At 44.4% G+C, this 26,934-nt stretch overlaps 2 protein-coding genes and 1 long non-coding RNA gene across 6 annotated transcripts in view; 2 read left to right on the top strand and 1 right to left on the bottom strand.

The window, feature by feature from the left end:
* LOC135255570 (DENN domain-containing protein 5A-like) overlaps positions 1–14,738 on the top strand; it is a 140,976-nt gene extending 126,238 nt beyond the window's left edge. For all 4 annotated transcript variants that reach the window (XM_064336916.1, XM_064336917.1, XM_064336918.1 and 1 more), the window contains one exon: positions 10,837–14,738. In XM_064336916.1, the coding sequence (XP_064192986.1) occupies positions 10,837–10,931 (95 nt within the window). In that variant the 3' untranslated portion in view covers positions 10,932–14,738. The remainder of the gene's footprint in view (positions 1–10,836) is intronic.
* A 130-nt stretch (positions 14,739–14,868) lies between these two features.
* LOC135255573 (protein RIC-3-like) lies at positions 14,869–21,235 on the bottom strand. Its single transcript, XM_064336923.1, has 6 exons — positions 20,996–21,235; positions 19,249–19,466; positions 18,562–18,640; positions 18,372–18,465; positions 17,151–17,305; positions 14,869–16,770 (listed from the first exon to the last, which is right to left on the bottom strand). Exons 1-6 carry the CDS (start codon positions 21,111–21,113, stop codon positions 16,214–16,216), a joined length of 1,221 nt encoding a protein of 406 aa, XP_064192993.1. The 5' UTR covers positions 21,114–21,235; the 3' UTR covers positions 14,869–16,213.
* Positions 21,235–26,934, top strand: part of LOC135255576 (uncharacterized) — a 30,805-nt gene continuing 25,105 nt past the window's right edge. Inside the window, exons 1-2 of the long non-coding RNA XR_010330194.1 lie at positions 21,235–21,365; positions 23,111–23,151. This is a non-coding gene — a long non-coding RNA (uncharacterized LOC135255576). The remainder of the gene's footprint in view (positions 21,366–23,110; positions 23,152–26,934) is intronic.

Raw genomic sequence — 26,934 nt, forward strand, 5'->3', positions numbered from 1 at the left:
TTTAGCTGATCAAATTGGTCTATCGATTTTTATTCACGAACGTCAGGAGCCCCACCCGTAAGACGTGGCTGGCTTTTGTGGGAGCGGTGGACCGTGCTGTAGCCTAACCAGAGACAGCCCCTGATAGGATGCGAACTGACGGAGACAGAACCCCTGAGGACCCCATTTGCCCTCCAGTAATCAAATCTGTTGGGTAAAGATGGCGGTTTTATTGCCCTCCTTCATTTGCTGCGTTGATTAGATTCACCAAAGCGCCGGCTCACACTGATCAGAGTCTGATTAGGCAGCCGGTGTGATTTCATTGAAAGACACCTCGAATCAGAGTGAGGTGTGGTGATTATCCCTAATGAAGGTGGTCATCAGAGATAATAGCATGGTCCTGAGAGAAAACTACAGTGCAACCGCTCTTTTCTGAAACACCACACAAAGGCTTTTGACCTGATAGATGCCATACGGGACACTTACCCTACCATTAGCCTACCTATAACCAGGCCAGCACCGCATATGTTGTGAAGTCAAACTTTTTTGTTTTTCTACAAATCTGGTCCTTGCTTGGCCTGAAAAAGTGCAGTACAAACAGTCCAGATCCATACTATGGCCTGCAACCCTGGCATTACCAGGCCCGTGGAAAAGAGCTTTTGAGGCTGTCTTTGGCTATAGCATGTTTTTGATACTGCGGTTTACTTGATTTATTGTGGAATGAGGTTCCTGTGGAGAAAAATGTGAACTAATTACCACTTATTGTCTTCGGTACGCCACACTCAAATCTGAGATCTGGCGGTTCAGCAGGAAGAAGGATGCCAAGGTGAAAAAGGGGAGGCATTTTACAAGGTCTCTCACTTATCAGTTAACTCGTTTAATTGTTTACTGTAAATTCTGTGTGCCATGAATTTTATTCTGGTAGTGATATATAGCCACATTCGGGGCCACTGGAGTGTTAACATTGTGCAGTACTTGTTTTCTGCTTCAAGAAAAAAGAAAAGAGAGTTATGTGAATCATGCAGTTTTTTTTTTAAATCTCTGAAACGTCCTCCAGCCTGTGCCCTCTTGGGACCTTGCTTCCTGTTCTATGCTACAATAACCCTGGCTTTTCAAGTTAACTTCCTCTGTCTGTAACTGTCTTTTTTTCTTCTCTTTCTTTTCTCTTCCTCCCTCGCCTCCTTTTCCACTGCTTGCTTTTGCTTATCCTCCCTGCCCTGTCTTACCCCTCCCTGTTCTGCTCCTCCCTGCCACGCCCTGCCCTGCCACGCCCTGCCCCCGCCCAGTTCAAGAAGCAGAGCAGGAGGAGGCCGTAGTGGAATCCCAGGCTCCCCGCTCAGCTAAAAAGGCCAAGGCCACGGGCTCCACCCCGCAAGCTGGCAGTGCCAAAAAGGAGAAAAAAGGGAAGCACAAAGGTTAGCCTCGCGCTGCCAGGGGGACCACCCCGCCGAACCCTCTGAGCACGCATGAGCGACTCGCAGCCGAATCCGTCTGGAAGGTTCCAGCCAGCGCGGCAGCAGGTCACGCTCACTCTGAGACCGCAGTTCAACCCGGTTTGTTTGGATTAAAGTGAGAGAAGCAACTTACGAACGTGTTTCTTACAAATGCACCTCAGAATGAGGTTGAACAAAATTTAAACAAGTACTGCAGACCTAGGAAGAGAGTAGACCTATGCTTATTTCACTGGTGATTACTTGCTATCTTAACCAGTTTGATTTATGAAGAAATATTATGATAAACCACAATATAATATTTCAGTATAATACACTGAAAACAATGCGTTTGAAACATTGAAAATAACTGTCGTTTTAATGAAAAAGCTTTTTCCAGGACTCCTTATGCTGTGCCATACGGTCTGATGGCTTTCTATTGTGGGAGAAGCTGATTGTGACATATTTTCCAAAATCTTGGTTCAGCTTATGTTACTGTGGGTCCTGAGGGAAATGAGATGAGGGAAGGATGTTTTGAACTATTTTAGAAGCTGTCACGGATGGTGCGGCCTTTATCATTCCTCAGGCCAGATGAGAAAACAGCATTTATTTACCGACGTCTGACTTCGAGACATAAACCTGTCACATAATGGTGAATTCTTGTATCATTCTTCAACCGTGGAGTGTATGATTAAAAAGGACTGTAACACCCTTGGATTTTCAGAGCAAGCTGTGAAAAGACATACAGACAGGGGCTCACCAAGTTTGAACACACTTTCTGCTGTAATTTCTTCCAGATTGTTATACTGTACTGCTGAAAAAAGAATAGGTCAGTGAAGATGGTTATGATGGTGACCAGCATGCTGGACCCAGTTGGTCTAGCATGATTAAGCTGGTCGACTGGTATGACCATCACATTACCAGCACCGCTATTTTCATTATCAGCATGACCAGCAAAAGACCAGTACGGTCCAGTTTGGACCAGCGGTCGACCTGCATGCTGGTCTATGCTGTTTTTATCAGCAGGGTATGTAGGTGTTGTTTCGAATGTGCAAAGTTTATCACGCTCACAATCATAGCTCAAGTTAAATAGTTCCATTTGTCTCTTGTCAGGTCATCGCAACCTGTGCAAGTCTTCTGAGATTCCAATCAGTCTGACGTTTTTTTCTACAGTTGATGTAGTGATTTTTTTCCTATTTTGGAGAAACACAATTTCTGTACTGACCTTGAATGAAAAATGCACTGCCAAATAAACTTGGCAGTGACAGCGGTGCGATTTGTGACCTGAATACCTATTTAAAACTGTGCGATCAGCCGTGGAGCCGCCGGCCTGCCTCTCTGCCGGTTATACACGACGGTGCCACGGAAACTGCAGATTTGACTGTCACTCACGTTGGCAGGCCAGCTGGTGTGCCTGCACCATACACACTCCTTCTGCTTCCGGATCCCACTTCTTCTGTCTGTCGTCCATGTTTTATCTGTGATTCATTTAGGGGCAGGGGCTTTGTCACCAAACCTTACTGGTTTGAGTCCTTAAAAGAGCAAACAGTCGAACACTGCACCGCGCACACAGTACACTGCAATTCTCTCTGGAACCTGTGTTCCCCCAACCCAAATACTCAAAACCGAGGGGTAATTTAACTACCGTGGCATTAGAGATTGTTATATAGACATAACCACACATTAATCAGAGCTGTGGCACAGATATGGATTCAGACTGATGGTGCAATAGCCATTCAGAAAGTACGATTTGCAACCCGTGATTATGGCCCTTAGCGAGTCACCATTAATTTTGCCCTTCAATGTACGGTGGCCTAAACATAATTTAGCCTGCTAAGCAATCACCTCGGCTAATGAAACAAAATGAGTTTGCACTGAACAAATGGCGACAGTTACGAGCCATTGAGTTAAAAATTGATGTTGACAGAATGCAGGTCAGCACGCCTCCCACCGCTGTTTCATTGGATCTGGGAGGTGAGAGAGAAAAGGGCAAGAGCTTGTTGTGTTTGAATCACTTAGTGGCCTGGGTGCCCAGTGTTTGTGGATGAGATGAGTTGTTCTGTCCTTGAGAACATGTGCCAGGGGCTGATGGTAGCATTAGGAACGTGCTGTTCTGTCCAGTGTTTGGGGGCTAATCGAATGACATCGAGACAGCGCAGATGAGAGCCAGAGGCGGGGGAGATGGAAAAGAAAGCAGCGTTGTAATGCAGACCGGCCAAGCCAAGCACTGTTTTGCTTACATCTGCTTTCACTGCACAGATGGGCTTTTAGTGTGGGGATGACCAAGGATGAAGCCTCCTGGTTTATAATATCACACATTAAAATAGGACCCAGCTGAAGCACTTGTGTGGAGTCCAGTGGTGCCCCCTACTGCCCAGGCAGATTTTGGACCAAGACATTGACAACTGTAGGCAAGAGTCCCTTGCAGTGAAGCATAACTGGCCGATGTATTGAAAAGAGTGACAATCGCCAGGGTATATTAGACTGTATTCACTTTGCAGAGTCACACAGAGCAACTTACCAAAGTAAAGAACATCAGTGTAACTCTCAGGAATGCCAAAGGGTAACCCTGGCCTTGTTGATTACCAGCAGCTCCTCTGGCCAATGGGCAGCCTTCCCAAATGAATCAAGGACAGTGCAGTGATAGGACAGGGCTGCAGTTGCAGTAGGCATACTAAATACAGATAGAATAAAGGATTATGGGTCGGTCCCATGAGCACTGGACAGAAACATTGCTTTGTGCATCACAAAGGACTGTAGGAAGAATGAGCTGCGCAGAAGGTGGAGCATTGCAGAGCAGGGTAGTTAACTTGTGTGTGCGTGTGTTTATGTGTGAGACCGGGATTGTTGTTGCTGTCCCAGCTGACGGGGGGGTTGCGTTTTGGCGATCTGGCAGGGATCGATGGACCAGCTGGCCTCCAGGAAGAGGTGCGGGACCTGGGCAGTGAGATCCAGATCCTGAAGGTGGGCCGGCTGGCTGCGGGTGAGGGAGAGGGCGAGGCAGACGCTGTGAGCAGTGGCCAGCCGCAGGGGAAGCAGGACTTGCGGGTCACCATGTTGAAGAAAGGTATCATAGCAACACTCCCTGCATCTGCATCCTTGTGCACGCACCCACGTAGAATCATGTAGTGTCTGTCTCTCTGTCCACCTTTCCCTCCCTACCTAAGTGTTGACGCTGAGCAGCTACAGAGGCTTCTCTCTTCCAAATCAATTAACAGTTTGGGAAGCCCAAAGATTCTCACACACAGTTAATTCCCAGAGTGCACTGGGGCAGAAGCCATAGTGGGGCCATAGTTGCTACTCTCCCAGCGCTCTCTTACTTGGGTATATGGCTCTACCTTTGTAGGCTGCTCATACAGCCTACAATGTATTTGTTTTGCTGTACGTCTCTTTATTTATTTTATAGTTGTGTATGTCATGTATGCAGCACAAATTATGACACACACTCCTTGCACAGGCACAGTGCTCTGGCGTAAGAAGGCCTTCTCTTTGTCTGTAAAGGTATTTCCAGTAGTATGAACTTTGACGAAGAGGAGGATGATGAGGACGAAGATGACGAAGACACTTCCAGTTCCTCCCAGCTCAACAGCAGCACCAGACCCAGTTCAGCCACCAGCAGGAAGTCCAACAAGGTGCTGACAGATCTCAGTATAGCCTGTATCAAATTGCACCGCCTCAGGAGCTTCCTGTGTGGTGTGAGAGCTCATGTCCTTGGCGTAGGGATGCACCCAATGGTCCTTGGAGAGCATCCTGACCATGCCAGTGCTGACTGTTGCTGGGTTACCCATGGGGCTTTGCTCAAGGAGTCAGAAGGGTATCGCCTGCCTCACCACACAGATGTGAGCCCCTCAGTCAGTGTATGGACCGTGCTGGGGGACTGCAAGGTTGAAAACAAGTGGCAGGTAGCAGTGTGAATTCTGAGAGGATACTGCAGCAATAGAATGGGCCCAAAGAAATATTGTGAATGCCAAATTATAAAGAAAAAAGGGATAAGAGTTTTTTTTTAAGGAAATTAGGTATACTCAGTTGCACTGGTGTTCTGGCCGGAGGATTCCTGTGTGTGTGCAGTTTTCGTGCATCGATTAACTTGCCCTGTGCCGCCTCGCTATCCCATTCCCCGCGCGGCGCATTAGCGTGTCCTCAGTGCGGTGCATTAGTGTGCCCTTACCGCACGCCGCATTGGCGTTTTGTCTGCTTCTTCGGTTGTGACGTCGTTCTGCGCGTCTCATTGCCATGCGCTGCGTCAGCCAAAGTCATCGCTTCAAGGTTGGCGGGCCTCTGGGGTGCAAAAGCACATTCAGCCGTGTACGCTAATGCCCCGTAAGGCTCAGATAGCATGTAATGAAAGTCCTGCCCTGACATGACATTGATTTGGAAACGTAGTCCTCTGAGAATGAAAGCACTTGGAGTTGTTTACGTTTGGTTCCTGTTGCTTGGGTATTACTGATCTTGACTCATCCACTGTGCTGTGAGCCTGACTCTGAAGTAAAAGTCTCAGCACAGGAGCTGATCCCATTTCTCTTGTGTGGCAAAAAGGTGCGAATAGAATGTTCAGACAGCATTCAAAACCTTTTCCCATCGGGAGTAGAAACGCTTCTTTCATCTGGGATGATCATACCTCCCTGTTGCCTTGCTGAGGGTTGCAGAATGTTGACTCATTTTCTTTGTAAGATGACGGTGAGGATGGCTGCAGCCGCCGGCAGTTTGGAGGTGAGTCAGGCCCACTGTGATTCTCTGATTTCTCGAGAGGTGAAAATAACAGCTAGGTATGGACCTGCTCCTTACATCTCAGATTTATCACCCATGTAGTATAGCACAGTGTATATGTGGCACAGCACCAGCTGACTTCCTGCTAATGTGTAAAACATTATAACAGATCTTTTCTTAACGTACCACCAGCACCCCAGGCCCCACCCCCCAAAATATGGGTCACATTGTGTCTGGAATTATAGTATGTATAGACTCCTCTCTCTATTGCTCCAGATGAAACGCCTGCCTGAAATACCAAACAAACAAGCAAAACAAAAAAAACAAACCCTGGAGGCCCTGACCCTCCGTTCAGAGACCCATCATTGGACCCAGTGGAACTTGGTATCTCCTAATGTCAGGACAGACCAAAGAGGTCTTGAGCAAGAGTTAAGGGACAAAATCTGGGGAGTTTAATTTCTCCTACCTTTCAACCACCCCCCCCATCCCCTTCCAGGACGCTGCCTCAGCACCCACCGCCCTCGTCAGTGAGCAGGCCATCGAGGTGGATGACCTGGAGGAGTTCAGCCTGCGACCAGCACCCCAGGGACTGACCGTCAAGTGCAGGATCACCCGGGACAAGAAGGGCATGGACCGGGGCATGTACCCCACCTACTACCTCCACCTGGAGAGAGAGGACGGCAAAAGGGTGAGGGATCCGCTTACGACGCTGGAAATGAACCAGGTGGTGTTGGGTGTGCTAACCCCAACTGACCGTGGGCTTAGTTGGTTCTCCTTGTTTGAATGCGTGTCATGTGCCAGTATTTCACTGAATAAGAAGCCTGATGGGATTTTTGTTTCTATTTTAATTTTGACTTTTGTGTAAAAAGGATATGGTTATGTTCCCAATTTTAAAAAATTGTCTTGCACAAATTTGCCAATTTGGACCTGTTCCTCCTCTGAAATATCCTCTGTCATTATGGGACAGTACAGGCTAGCACGCATGTTCACTGCTAGCTGACACTTATTCTCACTCACACCGTGTACACAGCTGACCCAGCTCACACAGTTTGCACACAGACTGCAGGCACGCAGAGGACTTGCTCTGGTGTGATGAGGTGGAGAAAACCCTGCTGGCTCAAACTGCCCTTTCCCAGGTGACACTAGTTCTGGGTTCCCCCTCGTGGTTCCCCGACCTTACCACTGGCACGGTCAGAATTCTGGACTATGGAGCAGATTTATTTAATATATTAGTGTATTTGACCAGGTCCACTGCACTGAGAGCAGGAGCTTTAGCTGGGCACCCCGTCCAGGAAGGCCTATTTGCTGATGATTTCACACAAAAGTTTTAGTTCTGTTCGATCTTTTGCCCCATGCTTAGTGCTACTTCTTATTGTCTAGGTGTTCCTCTTAGCTGGAAGAAAGAGAAAAAAGAGCAAGACGTCTAATTACCTCATCTCCATCGACCCCACGGACCTGTCCCGAGGGGGGGAGAGTTTCATCGGGAAACTGAGGTCGGTCAATGTTTCCGGCTTTTGGTGAAATCCTGCTTTCTTCATGAATGGTTTTGTTAGAATTTCTTTCTTATTTTATCTATCACCCTCCTGAACCACTGCGCAGTGTATTCTTCCGTTTTGTGAGCTTCGAGCGCTCTTCTCTCTTCTCCTAAAAACGGCCTGCCTTCCCTTTGAAAAGGATGCTTTTGGTAATTAACTGTGCCATGCTCGGGCTGACCTCAGGATGCCATTGTACAGGAGGTAATTGAGTTCATTACCCCTGTGGTGAATGTATTTGCATGCCAATGAGGCCTGGGGCAGACTAGAGGAGGAAGACGCCCAGGTGAATAAGCTGCGATATTGGACTTGCTTTGGAACCCGGCACGGTCTCTGTTTGACATCACAGTAGGCGCAGCATGACGGCAGATGTTGTTATAATGGCATCAACACCCCAGGTGCACTCTGGGAAAAGTGTCTCCAAAAGGGGGATGAAATGCCTCTCCTCACATATCCAAGACACGATCGATTCAAAGGCATGAGCCTGCAGGGCCTGATGCTGTCACCACTGCCGTTACTATGACTAATATGACAAGCGATAGCAATATCACACAGTATAATGTTCAGTGATAAATCAACAGAGCACATATTATGGTCCCTGTTGGTCTCACTGGACACTGGACATTCTACTGTGCACAAGTGATAGAGATGCAGTCTGCGCAGATTTGCAGCTGAACCTTCAGCTGTCACGTGAGGGGTTGTCTGCGCAGGCGTACAGTACTGCTGGACTGTTCAGCTGCATTGCAGTGAGTGACTGCGCTGCACTTTTCTCGGGTGCAGCCGTTCCTACAGTCTTCACCACAGGGCTTTCATCAGCAGACCCTTGATCCTATAGAACACGTTTAATTGAACAGGCAGAGGGGAGGAGGTTACTTGAGTGAAGAGGCATAAATTCTCGCTCTCTCCAGCAGCACAGAGTGCATGTCACCTGCTGATATTTCTCACTCTTATTTTTATCTTGTGTCATTAAGTGCCGTGGAAAGCCTGGTTGATGCACCTTTATGAACAAAAACTCTTAGGAGATGATTGAATGCTGATCTTCTTTTGTGCAATAAACTATTTTTAAGATTTATTGATAATGAATAAGGGGTAATGAATAAGAGTCTATGGTAATATAGATGTATTTCCCCCCTGCTGTATGATAGTTGATTGCTCAAAGCTTAAAGCTTTTCCGCAAGCATACTGTAATATTTTATGAGAGCAGTCAGAGTAGCCTCTTCCCCTTGTGATTTACGCTGATTAAGGATGGGGTCTCGGTTTTTTATTGGCAGTCGATTCCCCGGTGGCTGAGTAAAGGCTTCAGGTCGGCAGTTAACTACGATGCCGTTTGAGAAAAGGTTTCTGATTGGTGGTTAATTTTGATGCCAGCTAGGAAAATATTTCTGATTGGCAGTTGAGCTAATAATGTCCTGGTGCTTGGGGTCATATTTTCCTGTCTTTATTTTTTTAGGTCAAACCTGATGGGGACCAAGTTTACGGTGTACGACAGTGGCCTGAATCCTGTGAAGACTCCGTCCAGCTTAGAAGCCAGCAACCTACGTCAGGAGCTAGCCGCCATCTGTTATGTAGGTTGTTTTCCTGACCAAGGGACCGTTGGCATGGTGACCACTCTGAGCCATCGGGATTGACTCATTGGCCGTTTATTAATGTGTTTTTTTTTTTTGTTTATTATGATTTGTTGATTATTACACCTAATATGAGCAACAAATATAAATTTTATATGCATGTATAAAAACAATGCAGAGAAATCCAGAATATATGGATGGCCTTCACACATATCAAGATCAAATGTGTGACACTAACAGAGATAAAAGAATTGTTGTTTGCAAAATTTGAGGTGGTGGGACCACCTAGTGGTCATACAAAAAATAGCAACATGGTAGTAACAAATACAAGCTAGTGGATAATTACATTTATATCTGCAGACCACTCTTTCTCAGAAATGTTGTGTTACCCGAACAAGTTATATGTTATGTGAAATTACATCTATTTCATGCCCTTGATAAATAATGGGTCTCCCTGTCTATGCGTGTGCTATTGAAGATGGGGGGAGGTAAAGATGAATCGGAAAACAGCTGTGATTTTTAAACTGTCATTTATTACAGGAAACCAATGTTCTAGGCTTCAAAGGGCCTCGCAAAATGAGTGTCATCATCCCGGGAATGAACATGGAGCACGAGAGGGTGTCCATCAGGCCGAGAAACGTGAGTGCAGCTACAGTCACAGCAGAGAGGGTGGAGGAGGGGAGAGAGACAGGCCTCTCACTGGGCTCAGGCATGCATGCTGTCAGTTTATGTATGTACTTTAACCACCCAAAAATCAAATACATTTAAATTTAAATCCTGTAAAGTCTTTGGTTTGGCCCTGAGGTTAACACCCTTGAGCGTGAGCAAGGCGCCGCCTTGTGATGTGTGCGTGTGCCTGTGTGTGTGATATTTCTGTTAGAAGCAGTAGCTGCCCCAGGCTTTGGATCCTCTTTCTCTCTCCCCCCCAGGAGCACGAGACCCTGCTGGCTCGGTGGCAGAATAAGAGCACAGAGAGCGTGATCGAGCTGCACAACAAGACGCCCGTCTGGAACGACGACACGCAGTCCTACGTGCTCAACTTCCACGGCCGCGTCACCCAGGCCTCCGTCAAGAATTTCCAGATCATCCACGACAACGACAGTATGCCCTTCCCTCAGCCCTAACTTAACACAGGGTCTTAAAAATCTAATTAAGATAACTGTACTCTATTTATTTGCAACTAATTGATTGTTATATTTATTTTTTAAAAGTACCAAACAAAACAAGTACTATGATATTAGGCATATTTTAATCAGTTGAGATGTTAAATGCTAAATAATTATTTTATTGCACACTACTGGAGGATTTTGGTACTTCAAGACCATGTTTATTGTATTGTAACCAAAATGGCATTTTGCATAACTGTAACTGGTGCAACCATGTAGAGGGCCACCAAACAGATGAGAACTTGTATGTGGACATACCTACAGAACCTTCAGCTCTCCTGTTAGCAAATTACTTACTTTACATGAAAAGACTTTAAAAAAAATTGATTTGAAAAAAGTAAGTGAACCAGGCTTTAACCTTTATTTAACTAACCTGGCCCATTGAGATGAGAGCTTTATGTGTGTTCTCTCTCTCCAGTGGACTATATAGTGATGCAGTTTGGCCGGGTGGCGGAGGACGTCTTCACCATGGACTACAACTACCCCATGTGCGCCTTGCAGGCGTTTGCCATTGCCCTCTCCAGCTTCGACAGCAAGCTGGCCTGCGAATAGGAAGCACCGCCCCATGCTGACATAACTTCCTGTTCTCTCCGCTCTCCTCCCCCACCAGGATGGTTTCCTAGGGTCCCGTCCTGACTGCTTGAGAAAAACAAGAGCTCTGCCCCCTAATTGAATTGAGGAGGAGCTAAGGAGGAGGGGCTAAGGATTTGGTGAAGTACCATAAGATGCAGATGTTCCAGCCTGTGTAGCTTTTCCCCCTGACTGAAGCTGGGGATGTTGCTATGGTTATCTCTGTCTCAATCTGCAGTGGACAAAAGCACAAACAGTGAAATACTCATGCATTACAAGCTGCTTTTTCTTTGTATGTTTGCTTATTTTTACTGATGATTGTCAGGATCAAATCATGACAATAGTTATTACTACTGCTGGTATTTGTGACTGTATTTGCGATATATTAACACTGTTTTATTGATGGACAACATTGTCATTCAAGAGCTGAAATCTGTGTTGCTTGCATAACACTAACAGACTAAAAATGTTCTGTCTTTGATAAGCTGAATTATGTATGAGAGAAGACACTGTAACTGTAATCATGTCAAAGATTTGCATTGCATTTGGCAGCTTAAGCTATTTAACAGTCGTTCAGTCAATTCTGTCAATATCCTCAGCATTAACTGCAAAACTGCAGATTAATTAACCTGTGTGAACAGCTTCGAACGAGAGGTCAGCAGGTCATGTCACTAGATTGAATTTATCAGAATAATGGCCCTGAAGCGATTGGTATTAGTTTATGTAGCTCATTAGCCTACAGCTCTGCATCGGATTGAAAATGTAAAATGGTCATGGAATATGCTGCATTATCCTAGGCCACACTTGTTGACAGATTTTTAAAGTGTTTTTGTTATTTATGTATTTATGTTTCCACGTTATTTGATGAGCTATAGTATTATTCATCAATTGTATTTTCCTGTAGCAGACCGAGTTTGTATGGTAAAGTGGAGTCAGAAGCACATATAATGTATTGTGGCTGACAGCAATACCCATCCAAAAACCAAAAACTAAGAGCGGACAGAGAAAGAGAGGGAAAGTGTTCTGTAATGGGAAGCGAAGCAGATGGATCAGTGATTCAGCCTTCTCTATGTCCGTGTATCATGTCAAACACAATGAGGAGTAATTTTCTCTCTGGGAACGTAAGGAATGCAGCACTTTAACTTGAGTTTACCATGCTTGTTAGACAGTTGTAAATATTGTGCCTTTTGGAGGATAAAAATGTCATGCTTCAATTCTTTAAAAAAAATGCTGTAATCTTCAGTTTTTGCTCCCTACAGCTACATTTCCATTAGAACGTCAAAGAGAATTTAACTTGAAGCGCTTAAAAACAGCTTTGTGCACAGACTCCCACCAAAGTGATTCAGCACAGGTGATTGGACGTTGCCTGAGCTGACGTGTGGAAGCATGTGATACGAGCAAGTTACTTATAGCTTGTAAACCTTAGTTATAGTGTGAACTCTTAATGCTGCCACAGTGTGGGATAAGTTGTGTGTCTTATTGCAGTCTTTTTGGAACTATAGATGTAGTAAAACAAAAGGCCTTGGTGTTTTATAAAAACTGGGTCAACTATGCGTTTGTATACGCATAAATCCCACTTCAATTTGATGAATTACACGAAACTGAATCGACATTCTGAAGTCAGAAAGGGTAGCTACTGTCAATATGCAAGCAGTGGATAATTTTGAATGTTCGGTCCCTTTCATTGGCAGCTTTGGACAGTATTGTTGGAAATTACACGAGAGGACCACCAAAACTGGCTCAGAATGGAGATTGCCCACAGAAGAGATGTGAGAGCAGACTAGGGCAGGTTTCCCCAAACTTACTGAAATCTGGAGAGGCACAGGGTCCGTGGGTTTTTGTTTTCACCCAAGAAAACAAGTGAGGTGAGTTCACTGTGTAATCAAATGCCCTTATTGATCAATTGAGTGCAGAATGACAATTGAACCCAGCAGACACTATGGCTGTCCAGTACCAGGGTTGGGAACCCTTGCTCTAGGGCAAAGATCTCAGAGTCAAATCCTGGAGGGCAGCTGTGTCTGCTGCTTTCTGATATGGCCCTGCATTTAAGTGCTCACTGTAATTCAAGTCATTGATTGGCTAAAGAGTCTGCACACCTGGTTTTTCCAAGGCCTAAATTGGCTGCCGATTGAAAGAAAATGACAGAAACCAGCAGAGTCTGCAGTCCTCCTGGTCTGGAGTTTGAGACCCCTGCTCTAGGGGAGTCTCAGCCAAACCTTTCTTACATGATGTTCCTCCTGGGAAAAATAACTGCTCTATTCGAGTCTATTCTATGAATGGTTGAAGTAAACTGAGAGGAACAAGCGAAGGGACACTTTGAGAACTAGCAGAGGGTAACAGAAGAACATGAAGGAGGGATAGCCTAGCTGTCTCCTCTTTCTAAACCTTGGTTTTATCAAACATTCCGGCTCTATAGATTTAGAGCGCATTCACAACCTTCAGAGGATTGAATTGCTCTCAAGGTGGTAACAATTGGCCCTCTCTGCAGTAAGCCAATGTCTTCCACACTCTGCTGTAATTACCACCTCAACTGTGGATTACATTTTCATTTCTGTATTTCAGTATTGGTCGAGGTGTGTATTAGGAATATTTACAATTTTTTAAAAAAATTATTATTTTTTATTATTTCACCCAGAGCAACTTTTACGGACATTTTTGTTTTCGCTATTTTAAACTTGAGTATTTACAGTACTGAACAAATGCAGGTCGAGTAGGGTACCTTTGCTCACTAGTGCTACTGCAGCCACTGCCTCCCACTGCCCCCCTTACCCGCTGCACACCACACGCTGTAGGCATAATTGCATGGCAGTTTGAATGGGAGGGGGCAAAGGTGAACGATGGCTCAAAGATGGGCCTTACTTCTCTCCTCCATAGCCCCTAACCCTCACCCTAACCCCACCCTGCCTCTCATAAGTGACCAGCTGGAGCAGGGCAGGACTAGACAGAATCACTCTTACACCAGCACACCAGCACCCAGGCATCCTGCCCTTGTGAATAATCAGTATCCGACTTTCCATTGAGGTCCCGCAGACTATTTTCACCTTACTTGTGCATGAACAAGCTGTGATGGGAATTTCCAAACTTCTTTTTATTCCTATTCCTCTTTTTTTTTTTGTAAGGCTGACATGAATGTTGCACGGAATTGGGATTCAATGTTCCAAATTTGTAGAAATTCACGCTAATGGAAACAAAGCTATTGACATACAGTATCACATGCCTAGTTCAGTTGCTGCCACCGTGTTCTCAGTTTGAGTGGAATCTTTTTTGAGTCTGGTATTTCAGCAAACGGAAATAACAGATGCTTCAAATTGCCTGAACACCGTATGTTACTTACATTTCAGAATTTATTTCCAATTTTTAAAATGAAGAAATCTAAATACTTTCATAAAAGAAAAAGGTCCTGTCACAAAGTCTATTAAAAGGTTGGCATAAAAAATGGCAAAGAACAATCCACAAAGAAAGTGGGGTATTTCTAAATGCTTTAATTCAGCGAATTCTGCTTTACCCCTACTGTCTTGTTCAGTAGTGTTCAGCTGTCTTTGATATGAATGGACAATTGGTTTCATATAAACTACTGAAATGAAAATGCATAAAATCCTTTTAAAATAAAACTGCTTTTCATATTTGTTACACTGAATCCAGGAATAAAAACTTGGCCCCATTCATTTTCTATATGTAATAGTAGTACCGCTATATTGTAATGTTGAATGTGAATGTTGTTATACATTAAAAGTGTTTGTTTACATTTACAGTGCTGTAAGCATAAAGAATAAATCTTTATTCTGATGAGCTACCACTACTCTCAAACTTACTATTGTGTCATCTCACAGAATGGTCCTGATCACTCTGATGCTGATGTTTACTCATACTACAAAGCACACACACACACACACACACACACACACACAAAACAATCGAGTCAACCAAATGGATAACTATTTTTATTTAAAAAATAAAAACCCCATCCCTGCACAATATTTTTTGATTCGTGTGATCTTACATACTTAAATAAATAGAGGACTGATATGTTTATTGGAATTACAGTGTTTTCTAAAGTTCTTGCACAAAGCTAAGGAAGTGTTACATTAAAAGCTAGTAAATACAGTAATGCAGTGTCCAGTCTGGAGCAGAAGTGTCCAATCCCTAGTAATGGAGAGCCAAACAGTCTGCTAGATTTCACTGTTGCACAGTACTAAATTGTTCACTTAAATCAGATGTTTATATAGTTAAAGGGATGCTATGCAGGATTTTTACCTGGAAAATATTATGAAATAACCAGTCATATGTATGATGCACGGGCAATCTCTTTCAGCACATTTGCCAAATCTGTGCCTTTCTGCCTATAGTTATTCTTCCACAGATGTGCTTGGGATGTTTCTAGGCGTGATGCTCTGCTGTGTGGAGGGGTGGGTGTGGCTACAGAGCCTGTGGGGTGGGATCGTGTTTCAGCAAAGAGCTAGCTAGTTACTGCAATGGTGAGAGAAGCACAAGTACAGCAAAGCAAAATGACAAGGTGACAAGGCTTGTTCACAAACCAGAGTCAATCTTGGAATTGCTTTTCCTCGATGGTGACAGCTATCGAAAACCGGAGATATAAAAATAAAAACGGAATAAAAGCGGATTTAATATATAAAAATGGAAGTGAATGGACAGGGTTGAGGATGGAGGAAACATCTTTCATTGTAAACACAGGACCACAGCAAGGCAAAAAATCCTGAAATCCTGCATAGTATGCCTTTAACTTGTCTCTCATAATTGACTGAAGCCATCAGGAGAGATCACATCTGGTCGTTGATGTAAAGATGTAAAGAAAAACTAGCAGACCTTTCAGCCCTCTAGGACCAAGGTTGGGGAGCCCAGCACTACACAAGCAGTGACTGGGGAGAAACAACAGGTTAAACACTGCCCCCAAAGGAGAGGCTAGGTACTGCATACACCTCCCTCTGCTGGGCCTGCATGCAGTCAATCTGAAATGCACCACTTCCACTCCCTCACATGTACAGACACTGCCACTGTCACCTGAGCGTGGGAAGAGAAACTCTTAGGGTGTGGCTGGATGTCACATGTGACCAGGAAGCCAAACTTCTCAACCTAATGTCAGCATGCACAAACAGGCAGATACTGAGACTCAGACTGCAGCCAGCTGGGTGATCAGACAGTCTGGGCTGGGGTGCTAATGTTACAGGGAGAAGGTGGAGGAGGTCTAAGGTGGGTGTTTTTGCGGAGCGGTGAGAGAAACGTGCGGTTCTGTCTCAGCAGGGTTTTCACTCCGCCTCCTTCCTGCCGCGTTTCCTGAGTGCAGCGAGGCCCAGCTCCGCGAGGAGGTCAGACTCGCCCCTCCTGTCTCTCTCCTGGGACTCGTCCGAAAGGAAGAGCTCCTCCTCTTCCTCCGCCTCCGCGTCCTCCAGCTCGGGTGACTGGCTGGATACCTGGCAGCTGAAGCTTAGTCTCTCTGCCAGCACCACGGGGTCCTCTTCCTCCTCCTCTTCCTCCATCTGGTCCCCTGCCACCTCATTGTCATAGTCGTCACTGGCTCCCTCCTCGGGGTAGTGATACACGTCTTTCTGCTCCCTGAAGCTGATCTGCTTCCCTCCCCTGTGCCTCACCCTCTCTCCCTCGCTGTCCTGGGGCAGGTTCTCTGGCTCTGGCTCCGGCTCCGCCTCCTCCAGCTCTATCTCCGCCCCCTCCGGCTCTTCCTCCATTCTCTCGGCCAGCTCCTCTGGGGTGGGGAGGTCAGTTTTGGGGTCCTCCAGGATGACGGTGTCGTAGTTCTGCCTGCAGCAGGGCTCCTCGTACTGAGGGTATGTTTCCTCTGGGTACCCTGCAGAGACACGGTGGAGAGTGCTTCAGGGAACAAGTTCTTACAGCTTATGACAGGGTCTGAATCTGGCCTGGTCTCCACCCTGCTCTCTGCACACAATGACCGTAGATGCCCTTTATGGTAAGAGAGCACTGAAACTAACTGCAGCATAACTATAAGAAATGACACTGTAAACAGTAATCCTTAATAAAATGACAAAAAAGGGACACAATGAAATGATAAACTGATAAAGTCTCTCCTGTGAGTGCCCTGTGTCTTATCTCGTAGCCCGGGCTGCGGTGAGTGCCACTGTGTCTTATCTGTAGCGCTAGACCCGGCCTTGTACGTGTTGGTAGGGTAAGATGAATGTATCTATGGGGTGACAGGGCGCTTGGGTGTACCTTCCCAGTCTTCGGTGTAGGACGCCTCCTCGGCCTCCATTTCGGGGGAGACCCCGTCCATCCCCTCGATCAGCTTCCCCTCCTGCATCACGCGCGTGATCTCCTTCAGCTGCCGCAGCAGCTTCTCCTCGTGCTCCACCGTCACGCTCTTCATCCTGGGCCCAGGTCGGGCGGGGCAGGGCGGGGCAGGGAAGGGTGGGACAGAGCGGGGCAGGGCAGGGAAGGGTGGAGCAGGGTCAGACAGGGCAGGGTAAGGCAGAACAGGGTGGAGCAGGGTTACACAGGGCAGGGTAAGGAAGAACAGGGTGGGACAGGGTTACACAGGGCAGGGTAAGGAAGAACAGGGTGGGGCAAGGTGGGGCAGGGAAGGGTGAGTTGAGGAAATGAGAATCAGGTGATGAGGGCAGGTGGGAGAGAGAAAACTGTTTCATACATTGCTTCAATCAGCCCTGTGTGACTCTGCACCCCCAACCACACCCCACACAACCTGGAGCTCAATACATTCACTTTATTCCTTTAATACCCAGAATCTTTTATTTACTAAATTTACCTTACCATTACACAGCAGTGCAACAAATGTACAATGAGGATAACACATTAGTTGGAGCTAAGTGAATGATTTTGGTATACTCCACTGTACATAACAGATGTAATATAAACATGGAACCCCACATGGCAGTATATAAAATGATGTTAGTCAGTGATGAAGCAGTAAATAATATGAAATGGTTAGTTTGATTAATGATTCAGGTTATAAAAGCCTTTAAACAAAGAATGAACAATGACAAAGTTTAGAAAAGTTATTAAAAGCATTAATTCTTCAATCAGTGCGGGTGTCACTCAGTTTCTGTTCCGTACATGCAGTATTCTGTGCCATAGCCTGTTTAAGCGTATGAGGATTTTTAGTATTTAGTTCTTTGTAAGGTATCATAAATCCATAGTCACCTTCTGGGAACCCATGAATGACGGCCACAACCACTCTTTTAACACAAGACAATAGTAAATTATTAAATCAAAACAAACTTTACTTTTAGAACGTGTCCTTCCAACAGTGTCAACACCAAAATGTTAAATATATTGAGAAAAAGAAAAAGATGTGAATATTACTGAAATTCCACAGCTGTAAGTTTTTCAGCTCTGTGCACACTTGTGTGGGGTCTTTAAGTGCATGGTTCCCTGCTGTCGGTAAAAGAGAACGGGGACTGAACTGGGGCCGCTCACCTGTTGGGACTGTGGCCTGCTTTAGACACGATCCTCTCCATCACCTCCTCTGTCTCCCGCAGTTTCTCTTGCAGTTGTGCCAGCTCGTAATCCGCTGCAGGTGACATACGGGGCTGCAGTTATGAATTCTCAGGCCCGGGAAAAAATATATAGGGATAACTGAGTCTTGACTGCATTTCTCATGACTTACTTATTTTTCTCTTCATGTTTTCAGATTTCAGGGCAGGGAATCTGGTCTCAGGCTTTGTAATTTTACCCTTGGATGTGATCTGCAAAAGAATTTGAATCGGAAAGATCATCCATGAAAGCTCAGCCTGAAACCATTTAGACCTTTTCTGAACTGTAAAAGCGTAATTATCCTTGCAAACCAGTTCTGATTAGGCAGCATCAAACCCTAGCCTGGCACTGTAAAAATACCCCCCATTTAAAATATCCCGCACACTTCAGCCAAACTCATTACAACGCACATCAAAATATGAACATTTGCATTGAAACTAATCAACTGTGCACGGTAAGTGACTGTGAATTATGTGGTTATTCAAGCTCTACCTAATGTTTTCGACAAAAAAACTGAGTAATGCAATACAAAATGTTAACACAGATATATTGGAATTGGAAATTATTAACAGGGCATGGAAATTTTCTTCTGTGTAACTGATCATGTATGTGTATGTCAGCTATGCAGAAATACTTTTTACTGTGTGAATGCATGGTTATAGTTTTTACTGTATTTCCGTTTGTCATGACATAATGTTTAAGAAGCTGGGGAAGTCTGACTATAGCCACACCCTCCCCTTCCTCCCGCAAACCTCCCCTGTGGCTGAGTGTTCAGGCTTGCCGGGTAGAGCCAGCATACTTCCGTGCACGAGGCGCTCACCTTAAATAGGATGTAGAGAATGTAGAGCAGGATCCCAAAGCCGTAGATGGGAATGATCTGCCCCATGAGGTTGGATTTGCCCCCTCCTCCGACCCCTCCACCCTTGCCCTTGGCAACGGCCTCGGCGCTGTGAGCCCTGGAGTAGGGAGACCCCGCCCCCCACTGGCCGTCAGGCATCTGCTGCCGGTGCATCATGGGAGGAAACCGCCCCTGCCCAACTGTCAATGGAAAGAGTCACAGTCAGCATCCTGTAAAGAGGCAGTGCGTAGTTACCATTAGTTAACCTCTCTTAAATTGAAATTTGTATTGTGATGCAAGGAGTGTCGGCCCCATGCCTCCCCACTGTTTTGCCTGTCTCTCCTGCCACCTCTCCTGATCCACAGCACCTCCAGCACCATGGACAGCAGCCCCTGCGCAGAGCTGCTCAGCACGGACAGCGCCGGTCTGATCGCTGTGATTACGCAATCACTGGAGCAGGCTGCCATTAGGATTGCATCAGAGCCCTATAATAAGCCCTCTGCCAGGGGGGACTCTGAGCCACTTTTCACGCACCAACCTGCGTGATCCACCCTTACAGACACGGACTGTGACGAAGCCAAACCCACGGCCCCATCTGGACCACGGGATTCCCTCTCCTGCCCCGGCTCCACGGCCTCCTGCACTCTCAGTTTCGTCTTCACCCACGTGGCCTTTTCCGCACTCCTGACCACTCTCCTGCCCTACCCTTCATTTTTATTTTGAATAAATACTCCCAAGGAGCTGAAACTAATGGACTTTCCTGTAATTGAAAACTTGCTGAGACAAAGGAACATATTCTAAATAATCACTTTGCATTCAATGTCCTGTTTTAACTATTAAAAAAAATCTTTTTTCTGTGTCTTATAGGATGATCCCATGATGGCGCTGTAAACAGAAATAGAGTCAGTTTGTATTCCAGGTGGGAATGTTGGCAACTTTCACTTATTTCAAAGCCTTTTGCATTGTGTGTAAAATCTTTCTGTCAAAAAAAAAAACCTATCTGGTGCTACTTTGATCTTACTGTGGGTGCTAAATGGGTAAGATGGAGCGGGGTGGGGGGCGGTCATGGTAATAATGGGTGAGGTGCCACAGGGTGAAGGGAAAAAATAACAAGCAACAGAAAACATAAAAGATCACTTTAAAATAAAAAGGGCTTTATTTAAAACAACAGACAACTTACACACAAACGCCAGGGTACAAATAAGACAAGGAACTCACACGGGGATGGCAGCAATTATTAAAAGAATGAATGAGAACACTGATAGACGACAAATACATAAATTAAACACTACATCTTCACAACTACCTCGGCAGTAGGGGAGTGTTGCTTCTATGCTAAAGCTGGCAAGCTGTAGTAGCAAGAAGCCTAACGTTATTCTTACATGATCACTGGCTGGATAATTATGTAAACAGTTTCATGTTCAGTCACTGAAAAAGGGCCAAGTTTCTCTATTCCGAGTGTATGAATACAATCATGAAAAATAAATAAGAAATTGCAAACAAAAACAACTGTTAACGAAATCAATACAATAGCTCTACAACAAACGTTAACTATATAAACAAACTGCAGCCAAATGTTAGCCGGCTAGCTGCCTTAATATTAATTTGCCATATAATACCTGACAGCAGTAATGTAAACCTTAAAATATTTTTTACATGAAAATAATTGCACAATCGTCATTTGCGTCGGCGAATCGACACGGGTGACAGGGTTATTCTGAAGCCTTACCCTCTGGCTGCCCTACTTCCTTCTTTCCTCTGGATAACAGCATTTTTGGGAGGAGCAGAGAGGCACAGAGGACGAGACATGACACAAGCGTAACCTTCTGAAATGTAGACATCGACATTTTCCTACCAGGATGACTGCTACAAAGGTATAATAAAGGAACTGTGATAAAATACACAAAATTTATGAACTGGAAAACAACGACGCACCGCCTTTCATCCACTTCCACTTCCAATCCCTGCTTTCCCCGGAAACGGAAGTGAATAGCGCAATCTAACGTTTTTATATCTATGTTCTGTTTAACGCGAATCTCCGAGACTGAACGTCGTAAGAAACCAACTTGATGGTTTCCCACACACATACGGTAATATTAGTCTGATTTTAAAGTCACGGTGTAATATTGCTAATCTAGTTAAGTTAGCTAACTACGTATTGCAAACAATCGTACAGTAGTTTGAATCCGATGTCCAAAACATGTGAACAGAAACACTATATTGCGCTGTATTTATTTCGAGTTTAGTGAAGCTAGCTGTGCAGGTCCTCGTGCAATGTTGGAAGCAAACTTGTAGGCGGTCTTTTGTGTTTTAAACAATAGTAACACCAAACGTTATTTAGAACTGCGTTAAAGGTAGCGTCATGTATGCCGTCATCTATGCACACAATGTGAGCAAGCTATTGCTTGAACCAAAGACATTTCCCCCCTGTATCAGTATTTTAATAATTACTCAGTCGGTAGGGACCCTGACCACCATTGTCGAGACTATGTTATGCTCAATTCCGCAGGCAGGTGGCAGTGCAAGCATTGAGTCAAGCGGTTGTCTCTACGGCAGGTTTTACAAAAATGTCACATTTTATTTCAGAAATTTAGCTCTCTGTCACCAAGAGCACATAATGTTATTATAAGTTATAAAATGTACTCTTTTTTTGTTTGTCTGTTTTGTTTAAGGGCAAAAATGAAATACAAGGTCATCTTGTTCACACCAGTTAAGCTCTAGACTGTTATTGTAGTGCTAACTTTGAGGTCGACGCTCTATTGTGAACAGAGAATGGCTAACTGCAGTAATGCAGCAGGCTATAATTTTAGTAAAATGGATACCACACCCGGCTGTCTATACGTTGCAAAGCAACAAGAAAGTAAAACAAAATGTAATTCTGTTTCTTTTTTTTGTTAAGTAATTTAATTAACAACATTTTGATTAGATGTGTTCTAATCTAGTTTGAATTCAGGTTGATTATCAAAGTCCATTTCCCAAATCTCTATAGATATTATTTGTAGTAGTTCAAAGTTTAAGATTTCGTCCTCTATTTCATTTTATTTATTTATTTACAATTAGGCAGCTCAATATGTAGGAGAACACACAAACAGAAAATACTAGGCTATAGATAGGCCTACATTACCTACAGCATTGCATGAAAGAGTATTGTCTACTTCCATCCTCTCTCAGCAGTTTGTCTTTGGCCCAGAACTGAACTGGAATACTGTTAAAATGTGGTTTTAAGTGAATTAATAAAGTCCACAGTTTTTCGATTTAAATGATATAAAAACCATATTAACCCACATCACTTTTGTGAAACTGGTTCATGATTCCAAAACATTGACACGCATTTATGAAATTGTTCTTCAAGGGCCCTGATCAACTCAGAACATAGAATGTTTTCTAAATATTTTGTGTACATAAAAAACAAATGAGCCTGTGGAAAGAAATACAAAAGAACTGGCATATAACTGTACATTATCGGCCATATCCCTAATATAATCTTTTAATCCCGGGGAACAAACACACAACTGTGTACTCTCACTCAGAGGACGGCTCATGATTCAATTATCAGTGCCAGCCAGAGTGTGATTTTAGTGCAGATTGTACCAGCTGTGCAGATGTTTACTATTGCAGATAGTGATATGTTGTTATTTCCTGGCAGCACAAACTGGCGTCGAAGAGCAAGCGCCTTTGCGTGTATAACTGTGTGGGAGTTGAGCTTCTCATTGCTTCTGACTCTGTCCTTTCATGCTTCTCATTGTGAGTTGCTGCTTACAATGAGAAACAAAATTTGATAAACGCCTTTCTTCCCATTGTTTCCATCCATATTTTTGTTGTTTTTCTTCTTTGGTGAAGTGAGGCCTATGTTTGGTATCCTGAACTTTCACACATGCTGTTGCGGTAAGTATTTCATCATTCCCATGGAAACATAAGGTCACTGCTATTACAGTAAATTTTAAAAAGCTGCAATGGTCAGTAGGGTAAAAATATACTTATGTCCTCACTTTCCACAGGTTGAGTAGGGACCAGGAAGGAAGTATTTTCTATGGAATTGGACTGCATGTATGGCCACTGACGCAGATGGAGGCATACTATTTACTTGCTATAAGAATTGCTTTACAGCAGTGAAATATTTAAATTAGTAGAGTAAAAAAAGTCTGTTCTGAGTTTTTGTGGAGAATGACTGGGTCATTTGTTGTATGAATGCTTGCATGATATAGCCATACAATACACATATGCACATGGTCAGAATTGACTGGTAGCTGCAACATATTCATGCCACAGCAACTGTGTCTCAGTCTGTTTAGTGGTGATTCTCTCTTACCCAGTCTTAATGACTTAATTATTCTTCATTAGGCCCAATTAAATTACTATAGACCTGCTGCAGCACAATTCCGACAATGTCTGAACCCCAACAGCAATGTGCCAAGCATAACAGAATGAGACTACTTCCATTGGTTTTCAATATAAATAGGCTATGCTTGGAGAAATGTCTTTCTATTATTATTGTATAAAAGCCTATGTCTGGGCCCACTGATTGTTATGCCAACAGCAAAAATATGGCATTGACTCTTATGAAACGTTCACGCTCCTGTATGTTTTGAGCGATAGATTCACACACATGGCAATCAGCGCACCTTCACCAAACAAAATTGCTTTCAGAAATAGAAATCGTTTTCTTTCTCTATATTCATGCAAGTGATTTGTTGTGCAATGTCACCTTACCGGGTTGTAGCGAACCAGGTTTACATCAAGTTTTCCCCCCCTCCCTCCCTCCGCTTCTCTTCTCCCTCCTCTCTCTCTCTTTCCCTGCCTCTGTCTAAATCAGTCAATTTATTTCCAAATTGCAAGTGGAGTGTAGAAACAAGGGCTTTTTTCTGCCCCAGCCGAGATGAAATATTAGATCAATGCACCTCTATGTATTCAATAGGTTTAATTTTTATTTGATATCGATGTGGACGAAGCCGCCGGAGAGTGCGGTGAAGGACACGCTGTGACCAATCCCGGGCCTTTGTATTCAGCGCGCGAGGAGGACGGCCGCGAATGGCGAACCGGGTGGATTAATGGGTCAGAAGAGGCGCCGCGATGCAGGCCAGCCCTCGAGTGGCTGCGCCGTCGTTGTCAGAGCAAACCGTGTATTTATTAGCTTTGGGGTGGGGGTGGGGGGGTGGAAAAATAAAAGTACAGTAGCCGCGAGGCTTTTTGAATAATCCACCGGCCATAAAATACCTGGGAGGCTGAGTTTTGCTCCGAGCTGCAGTTGCAATTAGCCTACTCTCCCGAATACTTGCAGTCAATTAAAATGTCAGTGTGTCTCCGCCAACCGCCACTCAGAGTGGTTAACAGAGACACTCCGATGAAATATTAGACCGGTAATGGAACCCTTCGGATGTTGCGGGGCCGCCGCCGCCGAGCCGCGGTGATGGCTCTGTGTTTGAGCCTGATTGGACAATGGCGGAGTGTGTCGCTGCAGACCGTGAGCGGCAGATGTGATGGATGATTAAGATGACAGTGTGGACGGCAGTCAGACCCTCGGCAGAGCTTCGGGCGCTGACGTCGGAACGTAGTGAAAATTCAGCCAGGCTCTATGTAAAAAAGCCTGCTGGGTCGCACAGCGACTTCACTAGTTGTATGGTGTGGTATGGTGTTCGGGCCTATTACTGACGCACACAGCATTCAGGCTTGTTCTCACTGTACTGTGTGGCATGCAGTCTGATTCACAAATATTAGCAGAGGCATTCAGACCTGTGCTGTGTAGGCATGTGCTCAGCAGGCCATAGGTTATAGCATTATGGTCTGTTCTCGTGTGTGGAAGCACCATTCTGCTGAACTGGACTGCTTGTCTCCTTTCAGTGTGTCTTGTCTGTATTTGGTCTGTAATGCAGTCAACACAGTATAAAAGATTAAAAATTAGCCCTGTGCCAAAAATGTTTGTGTTGAAATGGAAGGCCCAAAAAAACCTCTTGTGGTTGTACTTTATAATAAATTCCCTTAAATTTACCACAAATGAATTATTAATACACAAGGCATAAAACATAAGAATTTATTTTAGTTCATGTACTAAAGCAGACATTACTAATCACTTATGACATGCAAAACAAACAGAGTAATGCTTTATAGTTTTCAGTTATGTTTGATGACTATTCCTATAAGGGCTGAATACAGTTCACATTAGGACAGTAGCTGAAAATAAATGATCAATCAATGTTAATATCAGAGTCTGCAAGATAGTTAATGATAATAATATTAAAGGTTAATTAATGGGAGTGTGTTATACAACATTTCATGGTATTTTTTATTTTCTTATTTGAATAATACATTAAATCAAAAGCTGGAGGTTTTTCTGAAGATGAACGAAATGCGGTTTTGTATGTATGGGAGACACGTGGCAGATTTGTAGGCAAAAGGAGCATGCAATTCAAAAACCTTCAGAACAAGAAGGTGAATATTGCGTTTTTATGTGTCATTGAATCATTGTAATATGAAATGGAAAATCTTGAGAGGTTTATAGAATGCCATCGAGGCCTACGAGCCAGCCGTTCTTCAGGTGAAAAAGAGTTAATTGTGAACATCTATACTATAGCAGAATCCCCCCGAAAGAGAGGGCGGAGGAAGAGGTATTCAGATTTTTTTATATTGAACCACTTTGACTGAGAGAGTTCAAAAGTTTAATACGGTCTATTTGAGCCTGTATGGTGAGGAAAATTGCAATGCTGAAATTGGGAAGTGACAAAGCCAAAACGTGTTCCAAAAAAACACTCCTGATGGGGTCTACCCTCCGAGCGCTCGCTTTAAAATAAGACAAGGAGGTGCAGATAAACACCCACATGCTCCCTGCATTTATGCTGGGGTACCTTGAACCCCCATTTCCGTCGCTAATAGATGATAACAATGCTCCATAAAAGCTGGAGATTCTCTCTGAATTACTAACAAGTTAACTTTGTAGTGGAAAGTGCTTCATCCCAAAGGACAAACAGGCCCCCAAATGTTAGCAAAATATAATTAAGCGGAGGCATCTTTAAATGTCATTGCAGCCTGTGCCATGTTTCAAATTGTTCTGCATCAACAGAATTTAACGAGATGGCGGAGGAATCCATTTCCTGCACGCGCGCGATAAGCCCCACATACAGTGCAGCACTTTCATTGATTGCCAAAATAAAGCATTTTGTATGCAAATCGGGGAATGGAGTGGCTAAGCTGATTCAGCCTCACGGACACCAAATAATGGCCTTTACAATTAATACTTTAGCATGCTATCCATTGAAAATTTCAGCTCCTATTTAATGGTTATAAAACATTTACACACGTCCAATAAAAGAGGCAGAAACTTGTGGTGTTCCAGCAGATTAGCGCGCCAGCCAAAAAAAGGGGAGCAAGTGCCAAAAAAAAAGCCCCTGCGTATTCTTATTTTTCCCCCCACCCCTTTGTTTTTGTCTCATGATCCCGCACATTTCGGATTAACTGATAATCTTTGAACATGAAGGAAGGTCCTTTAACCTCCTGGGGGGTGTGAGCGAGTTGGGGTGCGGGGGTGGGGGGGCAGGGGACGGGGGGATTTGGGGGAGAATTGGACATGCGGCTGTATTGTTTTATTCGCATTGCATTCTTGTAAACACATTTCTGTTTTGTTGTCCTGATGCGTTTCTCCGAGCCTGTGCTTGTGTTGTAACCCTTTGTGGATCT

Source organism: Anguilla rostrata, chromosome 5, assembly GCF_018555375.3.
Source record: "Anguilla rostrata isolate EN2019 chromosome 5, ASM1855537v3, whole genome shotgun sequence".
Taxonomy (NCBI): domain Eukaryota; kingdom Metazoa; phylum Chordata; class Actinopteri; order Anguilliformes; family Anguillidae; genus Anguilla; species Anguilla rostrata.